Source organism: Ochotona princeps, chromosome 27 (genome assembly GCF_030435755.1).
Source record: "Ochotona princeps isolate mOchPri1 chromosome 27, mOchPri1.hap1, whole genome shotgun sequence".
Lineage (NCBI taxonomy): Eukaryota > Metazoa > Chordata > Mammalia > Lagomorpha > Ochotonidae > Ochotona > Ochotona princeps.
This window is the reverse complement of record NC_080858.1, coordinates 13,747,680-13,768,054: the sequence shown is the minus strand read 5'-3', so window position 1 is coordinate 13,768,054 and position 20,375 is coordinate 13,747,680. Positions and strand designations below refer to the sequence as shown.

The 20,375-nt window shown below is 38.0% G+C and overlaps 1 protein-coding gene across 2 annotated transcripts in view; it reads left to right on the top strand.

Annotated features, from left to right (window-relative positions):
• The window catches only part of PIK3C2G (phosphatidylinositol-4-phosphate 3-kinase catalytic subunit type 2 gamma), a 265,595-nt gene that overhangs the window by 224,392 nt on the left and 20,828 nt on the right, over positions 1-20,375 (top strand). For both annotated transcript variants that reach the window (XM_058655883.1, XM_058655882.1), the window contains 2 exons: positions 8,449-8,521; positions 14,681-14,775. In XM_058655883.1, coding sequence (XP_058511866.1) covers positions 8,449-8,521; positions 14,681-14,775 — 168 coding nt within the window. The remainder of the gene's footprint in view (positions 1-8,448; positions 8,522-14,680; positions 14,776-20,375) is intronic.

Here is a 20,375-nt window from a genome sequence, read left to right as displayed (position 1 = left end):
TTGACATGTTTGTAGACATTCCTCTTAGCTTGTTTCCATTTAGAAAATTAAAATTCTTCTAAGATTAAATGCAGCATTGTTGGGCTACAAGTCATAAATATTTCCAAAATATATTGTTATTTGGTTTTATTGATACAACCCCTTTATCATATGTGTTAACAGAATTAGCTCTAAGTGAAGAAACATGAAAATCAACAAAGGCGGGAAACCAGGTGGGGCTTCTCCCTCAATATCCCCCTTTACCTCAGATACATGATGGAAACAATATGGACATAACAGTATTACCCACTTCCCTATACCCCCTGAACCTTTTTTTTTAACCGTAATTAACTATGTAAAGATTGTCAACAACAATACAATAAAATATATTCAAAAAAAAAAAGAAAATCAACAAAGGCATGAATCAAATCTGAAAGTCTCACAGGACCTGTCTTTACAGTTCTATTTCTCTTTATAATAAAACATGAGTCTCTGCAATGTTTGAGTTCCACATTCCTATATTCATATGATCTTCATCTTTCATCCTGAAAATATTGTAATACTTTTTTCATGCTACCTGTCATGTGGCAACACAGTGAAAAGCAAAGATAGTTCTATTATACCTATACACTATAACTCATTTTGCTGTAGTTAAATGGCATATTTGTTTATAGTTTAAGAAAATACATACCTTGCAAACAACTTTATGAAGATTTTTGCCTTGACTACATACTATCTACATTGTCTAGAACTGCAATCCAAGAGGATAAAATATGTGTCTTACTCTTGATGAGTTTATAATACAGTGATAAATTCACAAGCAAAAAAGGACCAAAAGAAGCATGAGATCTCATCTAGCCAAGATTAAATATGATGTACCCTTCTGGGAGCATTCCTGATTATAAACCACCTTCATTTTACACACACACACACACACACACACACACACACACACCTACCTCTCTTACTGTCCCTCCCTCCAGAGCTGATAAAAGCAAACAGACTTAAATGAAAACTGTAACACATTGTCCTAATCTGTCTAATGAGTTTGAGCATCTCACTTTGGGTATTATTATCCCACATATACTTGGTTCTGTTTGTTTAGCTTCACTGTAATTTTGAAAACTAATAGAAAAAGTTTATTTGAATTGCATGGTATTGTTTATATTCTCAAAAATGTTAGTGGCACTAACCAGAAATCCCTTTGTTACTTTTTCAATTATACCACTGTGTGGGACTATGTTGTGAACTAAATGAGACCATTATAGATAATATTAAGATGTAGTACAAGCTGTAGCAAATTATTATAGTACATAAATAAGTTCCCACTTTTCAGTTGCACTGAGATATACAAATAGCTATTTTAGAAACATTTTAAAGCCATATTCATCGAGATTAACTGTTTTCAATGTGGTTGCTCATATTTAGAAGTCCCTGAAAATAAGCAGTAATACCATTTAAGGTTTAAGCAATGTTGTCTTTTAAAGCAGAAATAAAATGTCAAAATAAATCCAAATGGATAAGTCCTATCTTAATGGTGAACATATGTTTTTTGTTCCCAGCTTGCTAAACCCAGATGTTAATTAGTGTGTTTGACACTGCATTGCTCTTTTCTCATTTTGAACAAGCTGAGATTACATTGCAGGGAGGATAAATGTCATATGTTTACTGTCAGTAAAACTAAGATTATTTTTCACAGTCTGGTAAAATGCTGCTGACATTCCAGAACCAGAATTATGGAAGATTCTTGAGAAGTTCACTGTTCCTCATAGTGTCATCCACCCGTTAGCTCCGATATGAATTTAGTGAGTTGAACTGCATTATGGAATGGCCATTCTGATAAGTGGCTTTACAAAAAAGGCAATAAAATACAATTACTGTTAAACCTTGATGTAAGTCTCCCATGAGAATTCATTTTTAAGACCATATTTTAGCTGCACTTCAGTGTTTGAGAGAGATCCAGTTTATTGTTTTAACTCACTAAACCTAAATCTTATAGCCAGTTACAGCTGTTTGGCCTACCAGTTAACAAATGAGAATTCAATGTGCTATTTTAAAGAAAAAAAATTTAATCTGTGTTACATGACATTACTTATGCTCTTTGCACGTACTTTAACTCTCCAGTCTTAAAAAGGGGTATGTTTATACAGTATAGAAAAATCATTTAGGTTTACTGAAATGTGAGTTGATCAGCTCAGGAAATCAATTAAAATTACAAATGACTCAAATTGGTGCACAAACTAGGATAAACACTGCACTTAATATTTGTATAAATTGGTGATAGATTTCCATGTAAAATTGTTTTGAATTTTGCTTTGCATTTTACCTTAACATACTGCTAGACATTAAAAATCCATCTCATGTTCATCAGAAAAACATTACTCTATCAAAGGGGAAAATGTACTTAATATATTGCATAGCTTAATGCATTTATCAGAGCCATTGATTCCAAACACCAATAGCTTTAGCCTTTCCAGGAATTATTATTAAAATATTTAATGTTCTTTATAATAGGTATGTTTCAAATAACTTATTTTTTATGTACAAGCATTGCCCAATCAGCATGGCAGCCAGCCACTAACAGAGCTTTATGACCACTTAAGTTTATGCTGGGTAAATATGTATTATGATGGTGCAGGAAGTGCTGACAAGAGTAGACAATCAGGAATTGGATTCCAGAGTGATGGGAGTTGTGGCACCATTTGCACATCCAGATGCCTTGGATAGAGTCTCATCCTTGCTTCTAATTTCCTGCTGAAGACAGGAGCAAATGGTTCAAATCCTTGGTTCCCTGTCCAGAGACCTTGTTCAGGCTTTCCAAGTCCTAGCTGTTAGGGGGATGAACCAGCAGGTAGAAGATTCCTCTTTATTTTCTATCTCTTCCCTCTGTCACTGCACCAACTATATAAGTAAGCTTTTTTTAAAAGTCATCTATAGATACCAAGTGGAATATTGGATATATGTGTCTCTGGTTTAAGGACAAAGTTAGGCTATATATGAACATGTTAGAGTTGATGGCAAATAGTTAAATAACTGATTATCAAAGCTTAAGAAGGAAAGAGGTTGAGGGAGAGAGAGATTGAAGTATGGTTATCTTATTAGAACTGTACCTATGAAATGCATGCTATCTTCTCTATATCAATAAAAAGTTAAGATTACAGTGAGTATGCAAACACAAAAGATGAGTAATTTGAGGATCAGACCACATATGTACCAATTTTAAAGCTCAAAAAAGTAAAAGGAAATCAACAGACTGAAGAATCAGACTAAAATCTAACACTTGGAATCACAGCGCAGTGTTGGGGGAAGTAATTCAACAAAGTAATGATTACTACAGAAAAAAAATGCTGCTGGTCATCAAAAATTGAGAATTAAGCACCAGATTTGGCAAAGATGTATCACTGATGAATTTAACACTTTAATGGGAATGTTAAAACCTAAAACCCAATTAGAGTAAGAGCATCAAGAGAGTGATCTGAAACATATAAATTAGGAAATGAAGCTTGTAGGATATTTGCACTGAAGATGAATGGGGGGGAGAATTGTATGCAAAGAAATATACATAATGGGTTTGTTTCAAACAGGTTTTATTATTGTATGCTAAAAAATGACTTCTTTAAAAAGAAACATGATGCAGATGTATACTAACATGTGAAGTCTGGCATTTACTTTTTCTGTACCCCTTCCATCTGATCTCTCCCTCCATTGATACCACAAAAGAAACTAATAGCCTCTCACCCACATGTAGAATAAATGATGGTTTTAAATATGTTACAGTGTAAGCACAAGGGGATAATTAGCTAGCTCTGACATTTCAGACTGTCACTAGAAATGTATGTCACCTGCTACCCATGATCATTAGAGAAGTCAAAATGTTTCCAAAATAGAACTGACCAGCTGTCAACAAGTCAAAGAAAGTTAGCTATCCTTTGACAAATCCTGCATGCCCTGCACTTTGATTTTAAACTTTCAAAATAAAAATGTGCTAGTGTCAGCCCCCTGAATATGGATCTACTTCTTAAAGGAAGACTTCTATTAAACAAGCTCATAAGAGATCAATATGTAGAGATGAAAATTCAAGAGCTGCTATGTAGAAAATATCTTTATTAAAAACAAATGTACTCAAAATTTGAAGGGAATCCATTTGTTTTGATTCTTGAACAGAAATATTATGCTAGGTAGGACTGATTAAGCTACATTATATGCTCTTGATATTTAACTGGTTAGGATAATGAGAGTAATGAAAAATGTTACACTATAAACCTTGGGGCTGGGCAAATGGGTGGAAGGGAAAAGGGAGCATTAAGAAGTTGAGGATGTGAGAGATTATAATGTTTGAAAAAACCCAATTTAGTAATGTTCAGCAGAAACTACTAGGGGAGAAATACTAAGATGATGGGAAAATGAACAAGACCTAAGTCAAAACACAGACAGGGGACTAATATCCAAAGTCTATACAAAAAAAGCTTTAAAAACTCAACAAGAACAAAACCAACAACAATGCTAAGAAATAGATGAAGGAAATGAGCAGGCATTTTTCTAAAGAAAAATTTCAAGTGTCTAATAGGCATGAAAAAAAATGCTCAGGCTCTCTAGCTATTTGGGAAATGCAAATAAAAGACACATTGAGAATGTACATAATTCAAATGGCCTATATTCAGAAATGAACTAACAATTTCTGGGGAGGATGTGAAGGGAAAAGGCACCCTGATCTATCGTTGGGGGTGTAGACTAATGCAGCTCCTATGGAAGTCACTCTGGAGAGCGCTCAGACAACTAGGAATTCATCTACCATAAGATCCGGCTATCTCACTCCTGGGAATAGACGCAAAGGAAATAAATACATACAAGAAAGCAACCTGCAACACCTTATAGCAGCACTATTTACAGTAGTCAACACATGGAAACAACCCGAATGCCTGTCAACAGATGAACAGATAAAGACACTGTGGTGCATCTACTCTGGAGTACTACACAGCTGTAACAAGAATGAAATCCTACCATTTGCAACAAAATGGTCCTAACAGGAGACTACGGTGTACAGTAAAAAAAATCCAGTCCCCAAAGGAAAAATATCATGTATAGGAAAATACATACAAGGCAGCCTTCATGCAAAGTAAAAAAACATGCTTGATTATCTAGATGTATCTGTATTATCATAGATCAGAAATATAATGGATACTATCATATCAGGAAGTAAATATACATTGTACCATGTGTCTCTACTCCTAAAGGTAGGACTTCTAATGAAACTTTTAAATATACCTTTACAGTATGATACTAGATTGTCTACCTTTGCCTGTACCTACCATGCCATGATAATCTTCCATAGCAGAAAGCTAAACTTACAACTGTTACTAAGGGACTGTACTACTGTGATACTATAGGGGGAAATGGCAGCAGAGGAAAATGGAAGGTTGGAGAAAGCAGAGAGGGAGGCAAAACCCCTATAGCTACAAAACTGTATCATGAAAAATAACCAAAAAGAAAGAAAAGGACAAAAAATACAGCATTCTCATGATCTTTGCAAGTACTTGGTCTGTTTCCTGGAGGAATATGCAGCCACTGTCCAATTTTATAAAGGAACTAAATTTTCATATTCCAAGAACAATTTGACAAGTGTATAGAGAATTGATTGGATTAGAGAAGTGCAAGTTAAAAGTTGGTAATGCTTGCTACAGTGATGCTATAAAGTAGGGAGATAATGATTTGCCTGAAAGGAAAATAGATGAGCTGTTCAGGTGTATAATCCATTGGCCTCAGCTATTAATTCTATGTGATGGACAACAGCCTAGACACAAGACAAACAGCCAATAGCGGTAAAAGGGAAAGAAAAACAAATGCATTTATCTATGCATCTTATTTTAATTATAATTAGACAGGTGAGGGGCCAGTATGGTGGTTCATAGGCTAATCCTCCACCTGCAAGCACTGTACGCCGAGTGAGTACTAGTTCATGTCCCAGTTGCTCCATGTCTGCCCCCAGCTGCCTGCTAAAGGCCTGAGAAAGCAGCCAAGGATGTCTGAAGTCCTCAGGCCACAACACCTACACAGGAAACCTAGAAGAAGCTCCATATTCCCAACTTTAGATAATCTCAGCTCCAGCTGTTGTGGTCCTTTGAGATCCGAACCAGTAGATGAAGGGCCTCACTTATTCCCCTCCTGTGTAACACTGGCTTTCAAATAAGAATAAATAAATAAATGTAAAAGAATATGCAAGGGAGCCAACATAGAGGGTTGAGGTTTTGAAACAGAGGACTAAGGTTTAGAGAACAAATTTGCAGTGAAGCCTAGATCTGTCCATCATTTTGGATGCCCACCGTGACAATATCAACCGGGGGAGGGGGGGAAAGAGTATCAGAATAGTGCAAGAGACAGGCCTAAAAATAAGTAACAGCAGAACTTAAAACATATGCAAATACAGGAGTAGAAATAAAGTCTGGCAGAACAAATGGAAGAGACATTGTATCATAAAAGCAAGTTAGGAAAAAAAATTCACTGGAAATTAAACAACTAAAAAAGATCATGGAAATCTACACTGGTATGAAGGGAAAAGGGTATTGTAAAAGTAGAGAACATATTCAGAGGACTTTAGCTGCACACTGCCAATCACATGAGGACAAGTTGAATGCTTGTGTAGATGCTTCCCAAGTTTGTTGGTATGAAAGAAAAAAATAGCAAGATTTGGAAGGGACATTAATAAACATGGCATGTGAGTAGTACTCTGTACATGGTTTGTCCATAAACGATCACAGTTGACATTTTTTACACCTATAATATTTACATTTACATGGACAACAGCAAGCATTCTTATGTATAGAGTATAACGTTATTTAAAATTTTTCTTGTAACATTCTGAAAGATTGCGGAGAAGCTAAGACTAGAATCTGAGGCAGAGATAAAGGGATCATCATTGGCCAGTGTGCTAGGGACTGCCATGACAAAGTATCACAAAACGGGTGACATGAACATTAGACATCCATTTCCTTGGCAGTTCTGGAAGCCAAAGTTAGACCATGGTGGCTGCAGGCTTAGTTCTCAGGAAAGTCAATTCCAGTTCTCACATTGGCATGGAAGTGTCCATCTCTTCAGCTCTATTAATATCGTCTTCTATCAGCAACTGTCCAAATCCCCTCTTTCTGTGAGCAAATCCATCCTGTTGGACTAGCAGCCTACTCTCCCCCATGACCTCATTCTAACCTGGTTAATTACATCTGTATGCAACCATGGCACCACGAACCGGGCTCAAGCCACCTATGTGATAGATACAGCTTGATCAATTCCCAGTTTCAGCCTTCCCAGTCCAAGCTCTAGTAGGCATTTAGGGAATGACAAGAAGGTAAGAACTCTCTCATCCTCTGAATCTCAAGAAGCAAAGCTGCTGATAGAAGAGATCTTATTTCCACACATTCAGAGTTTCTAGGTTAGGATGTCCAGACTCTATGAAATTTAACAGATGGAGAGACCAGAACTTCTGTCACCTTAACAGGAAGGATAGAGGCAGATGAGTGTGTAGATTTTACAACAGGAAATGTAAGAGATTCCACCTGCCTTCTAGTTCATCCAAAGTGAAGACAGAGTCGTTAACCGAAAGCAGAGAAAGAAATCCCAGTTTCCTCAGGAAGATCTGGGAGAGTTCTTGTGCAGAGCAGGTTAGAGAGAGGACACTCAAAGCTGGGTGAGCAACTGATAGAGCAGCATCTGCAACAGAGGCAGAAGACAATGAACTCTTCAGTGGTGCCCATCAGATGATCATGATTACTTCGGATGTATAATGGCTTCTAGCACGTTTATGAGGACTATATCAAAATGACTAAGGAATAGATATTCTCATTTACCAGTTATCCATTCATTTGGAACTTACGTTCATAGTCAATTTATTGTTTTTATATATAACAAGATTACACATCATTAGAATTTCTATTAAACCAGTTAATATGCTTTTTCTTCCAATAGGTTGTGTTCTCAGAAGACCTTCGGCAACTTCCTGCCCTGAAGTCCCTCCTGCATGCCCAGGTCCCCTAGGCAGCATTCACTGAGCATTCCTGGCATGGAATGTTGCCCCTTGAGGAGTACTCAGCAAATGCTGAGCATTCCTGGCATGGAATGTTACTCCTTGAGGAGTACTCAGCACCAGTGTCGCACTAGGGTTATTTTTTTCACAAAGCCTTGCCCCAGCATCCACCTTTCCAGGAAAAAAAATTGTGAGATTTATTCCGTGTTATAAAATTTTTTCAGTGTAAACATGGTAATGAGCCTCCAAAGCAGAACACACTTGAACTTACAAGATTAGCTGGTCTGATTAAAAAAGATTGAAGAACTTACAGTAAAATAACTTCAACTTAGTGAACTCAGTATTTTATGGAGTATTTCCCTATGGAGCCCGAAGTATATCTGTAAAAATTACGTTACATTATGTTTTCATGTAATGATGATTAAGAAATGCTGTAATGTGTCCTATTTTTTCAGAGCGATTGTGTACTTAATTTTTTCCTCTCTGAGCCCGTGCAACAAGCCGAAGAATCATCACTTGTCGACCTAGGTGAGTAAATTTATTATGACTACATTCAGCAATGCAAAAAAATTTATAATGTTTTCAATTTTCTAATTTAAATACCTTTTTAGGATTAAGAACTTTGTTTTTGTAACTATTTCCAAAGTTTTTAGCTCCTTAGACTATGTCTAAATTAAATTTAACCAAAAAGTTTGTCCACCACTATGACCTGACTCTACTAAATCATTTCACTTGTGCACTGGGATAGAATTGCATGTCAAAGTTTTGTTTTCCATGTGAGTGTGTGTCTCACATTACAGCTCATCTTAGGAAGCATGAAAATACAGAAGAAGTAATACTATCAATCAGTAAGTACCCAGCAGTTTCACTCTTTGTATCTTGGTATCACCCAACAGGTATCCATTGTATTGCCTTCCAAACATGTAGTATTTCTAACATCTCTATCATTTCTACAAAATTAACAGATTGTTTAATGCCCTATCAATTTTGTCCATTTAAAAAAATCTCATTTCATTGTAAGGAGCAGCCCTCCAACAATCAATACTATTTATTTCAACCAGGATTGGAAAAAAAAATTTTTCAACCTCACCAGCCTTGCCATTGTAATCCAAAGTCTTCATTTTATCCATATCCACTCTCACACTTTTTAAGATTAGTAAGCTTGGGCCGAGTGGTAGCCTAGTGACTAATGTCCTCACCTTGCAAACACTGGGATGCCATCTGAGCACCGGTTCTGGTCCTGGGGGCCTCACTTCCCATCCAGCTCCCTGCCTGTGGTATGGGAAGAGTCAAGGACAGCCAAGGCCTTGGGACCCTGCACCCACGTGGGAGACCCAGAAGAAACTCCTGGCTCCTGGCTTTGGATCTGCTCAGCTCTGGCCATTGCAGCCACTTGGGTGAGAGTCAGCAGACAGGAGTTCTTCCTCTGTCTCTCCTCCTCTCTGTATCTCACTTTTCAATGAAAATAAATAAATCTTAAAAAGACTAGTAAGCCCATTGCATATCACCAGCCACTTAGTAACAGGATCTGGAAAATACAAATAGTTCTTCTTTCAAGTTGTAATTCAGTTCTAATTTTAAAAGATACAGATAGAAATCATCAGGGGCTGGTACAGTACACTGGAACCTAATCCTCCACCTCTGGTGCCAGTATCCCATATGGCAGCCAGTTTGAGGCCCAGATGCTCCACTTCCAATCCAGCTCCCAGCTAGTGACCTGAAAATCAACAGAATGGCTCAAGTCCCTGAGCCCCTACAATTGCACTGGAAGCCCAGATGATGATGCTGGTTCGTGGCTTTGGACCTGCCCAACTCTGGCTGGTGTGGTCATTTCAGGAGTGAACCAAGGACATGGGATCTGGCTCTCAAGTAAAATGAATAGATCTTTTTTTGTTGGGGGGGAGGGATGCAGGGAGGAAGAGTCTACCTGCCAGTTCACACCTCAAGTGTGTGCAACAGCCAAAGCTGAATTTGGCCAAAATCTGTAACTGCAATCTGAATCCAGGTCTATCTACGGATGGTAGGGACCGAAATACTTGAGCTATGTCCAAGTTGGCTTCCAAGGGTACACATTAGCAGAAAGCTGGAATAAGAAATGAAGACAGGACTGGGATATTGGCACACTCATAGGATGCAGGCTTCCCATGCAACATCTGAAATACTGGACCAAATATTTGGTCCAAATATGGGACCAAAAATACCCACCCCACCCCCAAAACTGATTCAATCATCTTTTGCCTTGACTTAGAACTTTCTCTTCACTTCCCATTTCCTTGGGTAGGGCCCAATCAGTTACAGAAGGCATGGCACTTGTACTTGGTTTTGTATTGTACTGCCATCTCCTTGATGTTCTCAGTTCTGAACAAGTACTCCTCACACTGGTATTTGGCACTTCACAAATGATACATGTTGCCATTCAGATAAACAGACTTGAAAGGGAAATTGGTGGGTTGGTTTTTATCAGGTCCTTCCTCATGGTTTTCTCTGGTTCCTCAATGAAAAGAACACTCCAATGCTTAGAAGATGCTCCTCTGATCTTCTTGACTGACAGTCCTTTTTGCACTATATATATATGCCTTATTTCAGTTCTTAAATATAATCATCATTGTTAAATATCCCTGTGAGTTTTCCCTCTACAAACTTACTGCATTGGTGATCTTGGCCTATGTATTGATTTGTAGACTAGAAATCCGTGATAGAATATTCCATGTCTGTATGGCTCACTGCTCTTTGCTATATCTCAGCTCCCAAGTGGCCTGCTCTAGGTTCCCAGTAAGAAATCACTGAATGAATGACTTGAAACATAAACAACCATGAATATCACACTGATACTCTCTATCAAAGCATTTTCTCCCTTTAACAAGAATAAGGAGGAAAACATATCCAAAATCATGCTATTTCTCCCACATTTATTACTTCATGTGGAATTTTCGTAACTCAAAAAATCCAGTGTTTCCTAACCACTGGAATCCTCTTAAAATCACGTTAGAGGGAGAAATTTCTGATAAGACATTAAATATCATAAACTCCAGATAGAATCAAAAAAGTTGATGGATCTCCTAAATTTTATTAATCTTAATGTAAAGGGCGAAGAGAAAAAGCTCTTCCACTGGACTACTCCCCAAATACCTGAAGTATCCAGGGCCACCCCAGGTCTATCCAAGAGCCCAGAAGTCAAACCAGGTCTCTTACAGGTGTTGCAATAACCCGAATACCTGAGCCATCACCCACTGCCTCCCACTGTGTACATTCACATGAACCTTGAATTGAAAAAAAGTGATATTCCATCCTAAGGCTTCCCACTATCAGATGTGGGCAGGCCCACCTGTGTCTTAACAGTTGTGCCCTTCACCCAGTAAGCATATATTCTTTAGCTCCTTAATGACATAATCCAAAAAAAATTAACGCAGTCCTCATGTCAGATGACACTTTTATTGCCACATACAGAAAGTTTTCACCCATCACCACCACACAGCTCTGGCACTCACAAGATAGGTGTCTGTCAAGGTAGAGGAATGTTAATACACCTAATGGAGTAGAACATGATGAAAAGCAACAATTGTCAGGGTTAAGTGTATGAGTTAACGAGCATGCTTAGATGCCACTGAATAATTATTTTTGCACATTCAAGAGCACCTGATTCCATGGGTTCAACTCTCGTGGAGTCCTCCTTGGCATTTAACATGGAAGAGGCCAATGTATGAAAAAGAAACCTGGGTGCTGCCAGGCTTGGGATCTCAAGGACAATTTATAATATAGGTCTCATGAGAAACCTCCTAATCACTTTTGGAAGATAAAGTCTCACTTCTTCCAAGTTTCACATCATATCCCGGTACCACCACCCTGTGGACCAAACTCCCTGTCTATGCACCTTTGGAAGATAAACATCATCCATACCATAGCACATATGAATAGATCTTAAACACAAAATTTCTCTTGAAATGATCCTTTTTATTTAATAGATTGTTTTTATTGGAAAAGCAGATTTACAGAAAGATAGATCTGTCTACCTGTTCACTCCAACTAGCCACAACAGCAAGAACCAAGCTGATTTCAAGCCAGGATCCAGGAGCTTCCTGTGGCTTTCGCCATTCCCTCCCCACGAGGGTGAAAGGTCCCAAGGCTTTGGGTCACCCACTGCCACTTTCTCAGGCCAAAAGCAGTGAGCTGGAAGGGAAGTGGAGCAGCCAGGACGGGAGCCAGCACCCATATGGAATCTCAGCATGTGCAAGGTGAGGATTTAGCCTCTGAGACCTGACACTGGGCCCTAGTGAAAGCATCTTTGAGATGGACAGTATTGACTTATTACAGAGCTATTTTTACAAAAGGTCTGTGGTGAAATATTACCTTCAGTCAGCTCAAGCAGCAATCCTACCCATTCTACCTTTACTATTTAAGCATTCAATCCTGAATTTATGCTAATTTCCTTCCTTTCAATTAGCACTCCTGATTAAAGAATGTATTAATAATCTTTCACTTTTTAATTCTAAGATAATGTTCACACGTCAGAAAGTCATCAGCAACTTTAGTACCTTCATACCAAACATTTTTAGAGTCAACTTAATGTCATTTATGCTCCAAGTCTTAGTGAGTCGAGCTATTTCAAATGATTTTTTAATTATATTTACGTAACCTCTCTCAGTCGTAAGAATCATTCTTTCTGGTATTAATCATCTACACTATTACCTACATACTAGATTAAACTATTCTAATAGGCATGTTTATAAAAAGAGGCATACTGCTCAGATGTGACTTTCAAACATGATAGCATATCAGATACAGGGTTGACTATCAGAACAATATGGAACCTAATGAGCTCTAAACTGAACACTGACAGATTCTTAGTTACTAATAAATTTCTTTCCTCTAAATTCCCTGAGAGAATATGCAGCCACAGCTCATGAAAGGAGCTATTAGAGAAACTCTAAATTATGCTTAATCCTTGGGCTATAAACATTAAGTTTTTAATTAAAAAAACCAAAGTTCTCGTTTTCATGATGTAACTGCAGAGAAACACCAAGGTCTCTTCTGTTCTTACAAATGTTTGATTAACTTATGTACAAAACAAGCTTTGTTTATGGTCCTTGACAATACAGACAGAAAAGTTATCCACGAGGAACATGGTCATTCATTAAACAAATTAAGACATAAAATAATTACAACATAAGCATTAAATGATAAAGTCTCCAGTAGGAGAGTTTAGGGAGAGGGCCCATGGAAAACATTTTGGGTTATTTTTGTTTGAAAGGCAGATGAGACCGGAAGACACACAAAGAGGTTTTCCAACTACTGGCTTATTCCTCAAATGGTTGCAATAGCCAAGGCTAGGCCAGGTCAAAACCATGAGTTTCTTCCAGGTCTCCCAGGTGGGTAGCAGGGAGCCTAATGAGTTGAGGTACCTCTGGGTGTTTTCCCATTCCATTAGCAGGGAGCTGGATTAGAAGGGGAATAGCCAGGACACAAACCCACACCCAAATGGGATCTTGGCACCACAGACTTCACCCGATATGCCTTAATACCTGCCCACCAGGTCTACTCTGCATTTTAATCAGGCCTTAAATAAAGGTAGATATTCAATAAACAAAAAGGTGGGTGAGATTGCTTTAACAGATGAAGTAACATGAGAAACTAAGAATGAAAGGGATGTGTTGATGGAACAGAACATGTTTGCCTTACAACATAGAGTGATAGTGGAAAATAAGACACGAGACAGATTAATATTTACACTTATGCGTAACCTAAAGACTAAGAACGAAGGAGAGAATTTTTTCGTAAGCAATGAAAAGCTTAAAAATAAAAAGGTATTTCATAGTAACTTTATAAAATACTAATAATTGTGTTTGAATAGGTGCTGATAATTGGAGAGGTTCAAAATATTCTAAAACTTTAAGCAGAAGGTTGACAGGAGTCTGAATTAGGTGCCATGGGTCATAAAAATGAGATTAATGCAGATATATGACTATTAGTATACACATTTACTGATGACTTTTGAATATTACTCATCTCAACTATCTAGGAATAGGAAACTAAATCAATGCTGAAAATGGAAAATAATGATGGCAGTCGTAAAGCAGTTGTGATAGAACTCCAGATTCACAAGTTCTCCAAGTGTACACTCCCAGCCTCTATGATCTCTAATACATTAAGTGAACACAACATGAAATCGGCACCAACAAGAACAGGGTTTCAAGTTAAACTGATTAGATTGACAACATTATTTTCCCGAATAAAACACAGGGGTTGGGGCTTTGGTGTAAAGGCTAGGGGACTATCTGCCTCAAGTTCTGGCTCTGTTCTCCATTCCAACTGCCAATTCACATCCTTTTCTGCAGCAGTCAGTGGATCAAGTAGTCACATCCCTACCATTCCCATGGGAGACCTGGATTGAGCTGAAGACTCTGCAGCATTTGTGCAGTGATATATTGTGAGGCACAGAGACTTCTTATTTATACTTATATATACACTTATATAGAATCTTTCTTTAAATGATGCCTTAGAATGAATCCTCCAAGCAAATTGGCCATAGCTCCCACCTCTACCCCACAAGCTCTTCCTTCTGAACAGGATTAAGGCTCTAATAGAATCTCAAGAATGTTTCTTTTGCCCATTGGCCATGTGTGTTCTCTAACTCTTGATATTTTCAATGATAAACTAATTCAAACTCACTGAGATCCTTTATTTTACCAGGTGAACAGTTTTCTGACAAGAAGCCGAAGGTACAGTTGGTTATATCATACGAGGATGTGAAGCTGACCATACTAGTGAAACACATGAAAAACATTGTAAGTTTTATTACATGCAAACATGTAAATGCGCATTCAGAAATCATTTGCCTCACTTGGACCATTAGTGTCAACATTAGTGAGAAGAATAGATCTAGCAACCAAGTTTAAGAAAGAACAATGAGCCAATTACAGTGTTTTTGTCTCGCTATGATTGTGATCCTTGGGGTAAATACTGTGCAATATTTCACAATGAGCATCATAGTTTACTTGAAGCATGAAGGAGAAACAAAGATACTCAGCAGGAATAGCTGTCTCAGAGAGAAGGTACTGGTTCTCTAAGAAAAAGTGAGCCTTCCACCAACTCAACAAGATGGAAGCAAGCAGAGGAAACCAACAAGCTCTTGCAGTATCAGAAGAAACCCTGCACTTTGAGATTATGCCATCATAATAGGTATCATGTCCTAAAGCAATGGTTCACGGTGTCCTCACTACCGACATACTTTATTTTCAAGAACAGGAGCTCCATATTCTAATTCCCCAAACCCAGAACAAAGTACATAGTTTTTTTTATTATTATTAACTACATTGCATTATGTGACACAGTATATAGTCAGTTTCTAAGTAGCTACTCTGGTTTGTGCTGTGTTCTACTCAAGGATGGGTTAAATCTGCAACAGATGACACATGAACCATGTCATTATGAAGAGGGCGGTTTCTAAGTCTCAGAAGAAATGACCAATGATCTGAGTCTGGTTGCATTAAGTGGAGTCTCCCAGGTCTTCCCATTTTCAAGTTTACTCAAAACTTCCTACAGATGGGGTAACTGCCAAAGCACTGCAGTCAGTGCAGATAACGTCAAGAATAAGATTTTGGCTTTCTTATCAATTCATATAAATCAGGCTGTGTTTAACAGGACTCCAAAAGGAATAAATCCTTCTCTACATGCATTCATCTGGAACATACTAAAATTATACATTGTGGTTTAATAAAAAAAAATACAACTGGAATAGTTTTCTAGCCTGGCATCCAAGAATGTTTGTTGATAGTCTGTGATGTTAACAATCAGCATATTTTTTTTTACTTTTATTACTTTAAATTTTGATTTTTATGGTACAGTTCCATAGGGTCCACAAATTCCCTATCCCTTCCCCAAATGCCTACACCCCCCCAAGTTGAGTTTTCCCCACATCATTGCAAGAATATAGTCCTTCACAAGCAGATATAAATTCATCAGTGTATTAGCTGTGTTCTGACATTGCTGGTACAGTCAATGTCAGACAGTCCAGCATCCTATTGTCAAGATACATCCAACAGTTTCATTGGGAGTCCATTTGTTTTGGAAGTAGAGACGCATATCGCATTGTCCATTCACATCTGGATATGATTGGCTCTATTACATCACTGTATATTCCCTTAAATGAGATGCCACAAAACAAAGGCAACAGGAATGAAGTTAAAACAAAATTTACAGCACCATGGAGTCCAAGAGATTTTATCACTATTGCATCTGCGCAAGTATCTAATTTTTCTAATCTTGCATTTTAATTGTTCTTGATTATGTGTCTATAGAAATAAATACCTGAACATTCGGCTGGTTAGGATATTTTTATGATAAGTGAAGATTGTTAGGTATTATTTCTGGCCACAGCATGTTCATGCACTTTGTTATATTCAGAAATACAGTTAATCAAGCTGTAGCTGATACACGTATGTAATTTATGATTGTTAGCTTTAAAAAATACCTGTCTTAGGACCTATTCCAATCATATTCTTTGTTCAGAACATTTTAGAGCATGTCTATTGAGATTTCTCAGATCTGGCATATCAAACACAGAAAAACTGGATGGTATTATTCCAGGATCATGCCTAATTTTGATCAAAAGCAGTATTAAACAACTTGGTCACCCATTTCATTCACCAGATGAATCCAAATTATTGTTGACAGTTTTCAAAAATGTATTTTATACTCAAAAAAGGTTTTACTACCAATGAGGCTATTCAAAATAAATGCTATGCAGTAATAAAGAATGGGCAATGAGTAAGTAAAGAATTTAAGATCAAGGTCAAGTTAAGAGTAAATGACAAATGATCTCGTGAATCCTATAAAACATACAGAACTACTTAAGGACTATCTGTTGCTAATATCTTCAGAAAACAATGCAGCAGTATTTTTTCAGTCTAACTTCTCAGTCCACTTGATGGTTTCTTGAGTCTCTTCCCATTGAGTGACTTCAGCACCCTCAAGTTCAGTCCTGGATTTTTCTAACTTCAAGTGTATGCTGATATCACTTGTATGTTTTTTTTTCCTTTCCACATCTACAACATCACCCAAAATCCAGAGTTCTAACTGTTCAGCCACTTGGTTAAACAGTCAATAGGCATCTCTGACTTAACTAGATTGGATTTTAATGACTCTCTCCCTTGGCTTCTCTGCTATCTTCCGCATCTCAGTAAACAGCATCTCCATGCTAGTATTCATTTGGATGAGAATCCTTTGAGTCATTTTCACTCCTTTTTTTTTATAAGCTGCATCCACTCTAACATAAAATCCTACCAGGGTGTTTTGAAAACTACAGAACTCTCGGTTTTCACCTCCGTGCTGCCACCTTTAGAAGCTCATCATTATCTTTTACCTAAAGTTACCGCTGTGATTTAACAACACTGCCTCTGTTTTTCCAACCTTACAGAATTTTCTTCAAGACAAACCCAGATTTTGTCAGCCCCGCTTCATCTCTTTTGGCAAGAAGGCTCTTATTTAAGAAAAGTCAGTGTACCTATCAAGCATTCAGAAGATCCTAGCAGGCTGATCTGAATTTCCTTAATCTCATTGCATCCTAGCCATTTCCTCTGTCGATCCACCCCAACTCAGCCTTCGCGACCTCCTTGCTGTTCCTTGAACATTGCAAGCATGAATCGGCCCCGGAACCTTTGTATGCCTTTCATTTTCTTTATCCCAAATTCTCTTTCCCAGACCCGTGGCTCAATATTCCCAAGCTCAAATGCCATCTTTTCAGTAAGAGTCTCAATTTAACTAGAACTCCAACTTCACTTCTTTGTGTTATCCCTTAATCTCTCTGCCATGGTTTTTTTCATGTTTTTGTTTCATGTGCTTATCTGAAAACAGAGATAGTATTTTAATATAACTGACATAAAACAGCGTTTTTAAATTCTGAACCTATTTCCTTTGCTCATTTCAAATGTCAGCTAATTGTTGTTTATTTGTTCAGCCATGAATATGTTCACATTCCAAAGTAATCAGAGTTAAGAAGCCGTGCTTGATTTTATATTAATATTAAAATGAATTATTATGCCTGCACTTCTGTTATATGTAATATTAAGTTTGGTGAAAAAAATTCTTAGATTAAATCTTTGAAGCTCTGCTTGAAGAGTTACTTCCTTTCTGTGAGATCACAAGCTAGAAAAAAATGGGAATTAGCAAATGTGATTTACTCTGGTGAGCAGTGATTGACTAAGTACCTCAGTTATTTAAAAGCTTGGTCCACAGTCTTTTCAAACTGTTTCCTTTGATTTGACAAAGAAACACAGAAATCAAGTAATTTGAAATATTCTGAGCACGCTCCCCTGTATCACGTTTTAAAATGCTGATGTCCTTCAACTCCTTGAATACCCGTCTTTTCTCCCAACCTCATGACGGTCCTGCTCTGGAATTCTCAGCTGCTTTCTTCTTCTAATCGATTATGGAGATTCTAGAAGATGTGTAAGTAATCAGTAAGACAAGACTCTTTAATGACTCCACCCAGTCACAGTCTATTATACTGTAACAGGACAAAAATTCAGACCATAAAAATGAGACCATGAAAAAAAAAAAGTCCCCCCAGCCCCCAGTTAGAGTGCTGTTTAATTTTTCGTGACACAGGACATAATTATACAAGGGGTCATTCTGTGGCAGATCAGGCAATGCTACCACATGCAATGCTAGCATCCTACGTCTGATCCAGCTCCCCTTAACGTGCCTGGGCAAAGTGGCAGAAGATACTCAAGAGCTCAAGTCCCTGCTGGCCCACGAGCCTGAGAAACTCCCAGCGCCCGACTGCAGCCTGACCCAGTCCTGGTTCTGTAAACCAGTAGATGAAGTTCTCCATTCCTCCCTCTGCAACTCTGACTTTCCAGTTCTTTTTTTGGTAAGTTACAGAAAACTGAGGGGAAGCAGGGAGAGAAGAAGTCACCGAGAGAGGAAAGAGTCAAACTCAAGAGCTCCAGGCTAAACACACGTGTTAAAATTGACATCTTTAACCAAACAACGTGGATGTGTACAAGTGAAGGCTGAGGGTTCTTGTTTTCAAGAAGTAAGTTCCAGTCAACAGCCTACAGTTTTTACCCTTAGTGCTGCATTATCTGCTTCTGTTGTATAAGCCTTTCGGTCTTATCAGTTATCCCTGCCCTCTTCTTTCTAGACTATTCTCCCCCTCCTGCAGCAAATATGAACCTTCCAAAAGTTTTTGATGTAAATGGTGCACAAATCACACTTAGACATTTTCCAGGTGGCTAGCTGCCACATAAACAATCTTGTACATGAAAGCTGTGTACCTGGCACTGAGTGGATTGTGTGTTACTGAAATAGACAAAACACCTAGATTTGAAGGTAAAGAATGACTGCTGTGGGGCTGGTGCATTGGCTCAGCTAGCTAATCCTCTACCTCCAAGTGCCAGCATCCCATAGACGCTGGTTCATGTCCCAGCCCCTTCTTTGTGACCTAGGCAAATGCTTTGGGACCCTGCACTGATAGGAGACCCAGAAGAGGCTACAGGCTCTGGGCTTCAGATCAGCTCAGCGCTGGCTGAGGCAGCTATTTGGGGAGTGAATCAGTGTGTGGAAGATCTATCTTTTCTCTTTAAGTCTGCCTTTCCAATGAAGATAAATCTTTAAGAAAAAGCTGTGGAAATTAAGCACAAAAAAATGGCAGCATTTGATCTGAAATCAAATTTCTGAAAAAGTTGTCTAACCTAGTGTCCTAATGTGTTTCAATATTTTAAATAACATTTTTAATTTACATTATGAAGACTTACTGCTCCACTAACTACTTGCACAAGTAAAAATATATTTCATAGCAATATAGAACAAGACTATCAGTAAGTAAAAGAGGTCTATTTCAGTCATGTCCAGTAAATTTTGAGATGTCACATTATTAAAACTGATAATACATAGTTCTAACTTTGCTTTACAAAAGTACACCACACTTTTAACAAAACTATTCTACCTTTAGCAACCTTGCTAGACACAGGTATTTGGTTTCTTTTTTTTTTCCTTTTTCTTTTTTGAAGTATTCTCTGGATGTGGCATTCTTGTGGTTTCATAGTTATTTTATTCTCTACATACAAGAATGCAGCATTTTTCTGTATTCAGCTTTTCATGTACAATTATGTCCTGTCAAATTTGGTGCACCCGATAGAATTTTATTGGTTTTAAAAAGGATGTATTTTTATAGTAAAGGAGGTAAATTCACAGAGAGGAGAGACAGAACTTCCATCTGCTGGTTCACTACCGAAACAGCCACAATGGCCAGAGCGGAGCTGATCTAAAGCCAGGAACCAGAAGCATCTTCCAGGTTTTCCCACACAGGTGCAGAGTCACAAGGCTCTGGGCCATCCCCTGCTACTTTCTGAGGCTGTAAGCAGAGAGCTGGATGGGAAATGGA